The sequence below is a fragment of the Triticum dicoccoides genome, chromosome 4B, assembly GCF_002162155.2.
Source record: "Triticum dicoccoides isolate Atlit2015 ecotype Zavitan chromosome 4B, WEW_v2.0, whole genome shotgun sequence".
NCBI classification, from domain to species: Eukaryota; Viridiplantae; Streptophyta; class Magnoliopsida; order Poales; family Poaceae; genus Triticum; species Triticum dicoccoides.
In genome coordinates, this window is record NC_041387.1 from 663,706,842 (window position 1) to 663,710,200 (window position 3,359).

At 48.7% G+C, this 3,359-nt stretch overlaps 1 protein-coding gene across 1 annotated transcript; it reads left to right on the forward strand.

Annotated features, from left to right (window-relative positions):
• Positions 1–833: 833 nt before the first annotated feature.
• On the forward strand, positions 834–3,347 carry LOC119292162 (stem 28 kDa glycoprotein-like). The gene is made up of 2 exons (XM_037570995.1): positions 834–1,333; positions 2,892–3,347. Exons 1-2 carry the CDS (start codon positions 900–902, stop codon positions 3,274–3,276), a joined length of 819 nt encoding a protein of 272 aa, XP_037426892.1. The 5' UTR covers positions 834–899; the 3' UTR covers positions 3,277–3,347.
• Positions 3,348–3,359: the final 12 nt, after the last annotated feature.

Sequence of the window (3,359 nt, forward strand, 5' to 3'; positions counted from 1 at the left end):
CTCGTGGTGGGTTCCTCACGGCGTGGAACACTACTCCTGCCCGGCGGCTGGGTCGTCGGCCAAGAGGCGACGGATGGAGTCCACGAGGCCCTCGCCTCGGCGCGCATGGTAGGTTCATGGAGGCGATCGATCACGACCGCGGGGCGCTGTACGCTTCGTCGCCGGCGACAAGCTTGGAGGGAAGAGAGGGATGGAGCGGCGGCGGCGAAGGGATGGATATGCGGTGGCGAAGGGATGGAGGGCAGCGGCGAAGGGATCTGGTGTGCGAGTCGTGCGTGTGACTGGTCGCTTGAGGGCAGGAGGCCTCGCTCGTGCGATACGTTCTCGGTTTTTTTTTCTGCTGGTTTTTTTTCGTAGTATTTTTTCGGCCGTTTTTCTCTGGTGCGAGGGAGGTTTGCGCGTGGACTGGATGAGGCATCGCTAGGAGTTTTTTGGTTCAAGGGGACTGCGTGTGAGGCGGGAGGAGAAACGAAAAAAACCCAGAGAAGATGGGACGAAAAATAACCGTGGAACGGAGGCTATCAACTGAGACATTAGAAATAGGGATGAGGAAAAGAGATCCCAATGGCACGTATGCTTGCTATAATGAACTGAATTATTGGACTAACCGCATCAAGATCGGATCATGCCGATCCTATCCCCGTCCACGACACTCTCCTCCAATCGAAATATTGCCCCAACGCGGCTCGTGTCCCACGCTTTGAAAGCGAGCCCTAGCTACCATATGACACCAACCCCCTCCCTCTTTTGTTTTGTCAGTTAATTTACCATTAGCTCACACTCACGCACACACCGTGTTAGGATCGATCCATGGAGCTTCCCTTCTCTTCCCTTCCTATTTAACGAGCTAGCCACTCTACACTCTTTGCATCTCAGCAAGCACCAAAGAGTAGCTAGAAATGGCAATGGCTAGGACACCGACGCTCCTCCTCATCGTCGCCGCGGCTCTCCTCGCGGCCTCATGCAGCGCATGGGAGGCCAACATCCGGATGCCGACGTCCGTGGACGAGGCGGTGGTGGCGCCGCTGATCCACGCGCTCCGGCCGCTGCTGGGCTCCGGCAAGCACGCCGGAGTGGAGTGCGACAGCTGGGTGCTGGGCGTGGAGGCGCACAACGTGCGGGACTGGAAGACGGTGCCCGCCAGCTGTGAGGGCTACGTCGGCCACTACATGCTCGGTAAGCACTTCCGCCGTGACTCCAAGATCGTCATCGACCAGGCCGTCGCCTACGTCGACAGCCTCAAGCTCGCCGGCAACGGCAAGGAGGTGTGGGTCTTCGACATCGACGAGACCACCCTCTCCAACCTCCCCTACTACGCCAAGCACGGCTTCGGGTACGTATTACTCGATTGTATACATACGTGCACACCACGCTATATATGCGTACATACATACATGTAGTTGCTAATTATTGCAGGTGCATCTGAGCAGGGACTTTTCGTTCACATGAAGTAAAAATCTGACTAGACCTCGTTAGTTAAAATCAACTCACTAGTTACTATTAGACAAGGAAAAATATCAATAACATTGTGTCATCGTGAGATCTCTATTGAATGGGAGTGGGAAAACAAGTGAGAGTAGAAGTGGATATAAAAAGGAATATACTCATCACTAGCTTTGGACTGGACACTTGGACATCATCATTGCTGGCCAATTCCAATTAATCACAGTCCAGCAAGACCATATATATATGTCCCTCCTATGAATGGCCAACAAACAAGAGGAAAACATAATATATTGGAAAACTACTCCCTCCGTCCGACAATACTTGTCACCAAAATGAATAAAAAATGATGTATCTAGAACTAAAATACATCTAGATACATCCCCTTTTATCCATTTTGATGACAAGTATTTCCGGACGGAGGGAGTACATTTTTTAGATGTAGAGATGTGATTTGATTGGCATGGGCATGGGAATGTGATGGCCGGAGTAGGACCGTATCTGTTGTCCACTTGGCTACTTTATCAACGAATTTAGTTTTCAACCGTCCTTATTGACAAATACTTTCTTAATTGAGTTTAGATCGAGAATACTTATTTTATAAAATGTAAGAAGTCAGAACATCTTGCGCATAGTTACATAAGCCACAAGACTGTTCCTTAGTTAAGAACATTCTCTTGAACAAAAATGGAAATAAACTTGAAACGTAATAGAAGTCTAGATAATATCTAGCCAAGATGATGCTAAAGGTTTTGTTTGAAACTATGATTAACTAGCTGTGCATAACTTCCTTACATAATGTGACGAAGGAGCTAGTGCATTGCGATTTAAAGTAAATCGTACCTTGCCCTAAGAAATTGAAAGTGAATCTACAATGGGCAGCTTAAAAAAGAAACATAAAAGGTTTACAAGTGCGTCCCAGAAAAGAAATAATGATGAACAGGTGCATATCTAACTAATCGAGGGGTTCCAATAACTTTGCTTCACCACAATCATCACAAAACTAACCTTTTTTTGTTTTGTTGAAAAAGCTGAAACTCGGTTGCAATATATAAGGCTGCAATGGTAAACCTATTTGATCAAAGGAATCAACAAAGTTGAGCTGCTGCATACAAAGCTGTGCACGATTAGGTTAAATACTACAAGTAGTGAGTAAGTTTGGCATTCGTTCTTGGTCCAGCAAAACAGTAGCGTGATGATGCCGGAGTACGACCTCGCTGTGTCATATTCATTATTGATTTATACCCTCCACTTGGCCAACTTTATTTATCGTCATTCTCGTTCATCCACAATACGTACTGTAGCCCATGCATGTAGCTCATCCACTTGGCCATTTGGCCACTTGGACCACAATCTAGGTTACACATTTTTCTTCGGTATGCATAATTACTAGTAGCTGATATTGTTGAATCTGCCATTAATCTATCTTCATATACATGTGTGCGCAGGGCTACACCTTTCAACGCGACGAGCTTCAACGCATATGTGCTGGAGGGGAGCGCACCAGCACTACCGGAGACAAAGAGGCTGTACAACAAGCTGCGCTCGGTCGGCATTAAGCCGGTTTTCCTCACCGGACGGACCGAGGACCAGAGGGCCATCACCGTCACCAACCTCCACCGCCAGGGGATCTCCGGGTGGATGAACTTGCTGCTGAAGCAGCCCGGCTTCAAGGGCTCTGCTGTGACCTACAAGTCCGGTGAGAGGCAAAAATTGCAGGACGCCGGGTACATCATCGTCGGCAACATCGGCGATCAGTGGAGCGACATCCTCGGCGCGCCCGAGGGCGCCCGTACCTTCAAGCTCCCCGACCCCATGTACTACATCGGCTAGGCCGGTTGCTGCCACCTTTGATTGCTCCTCGGTCCTGATCCACGATTGAATAAACTCCATGCTCTTAATCATATGCATGCTTC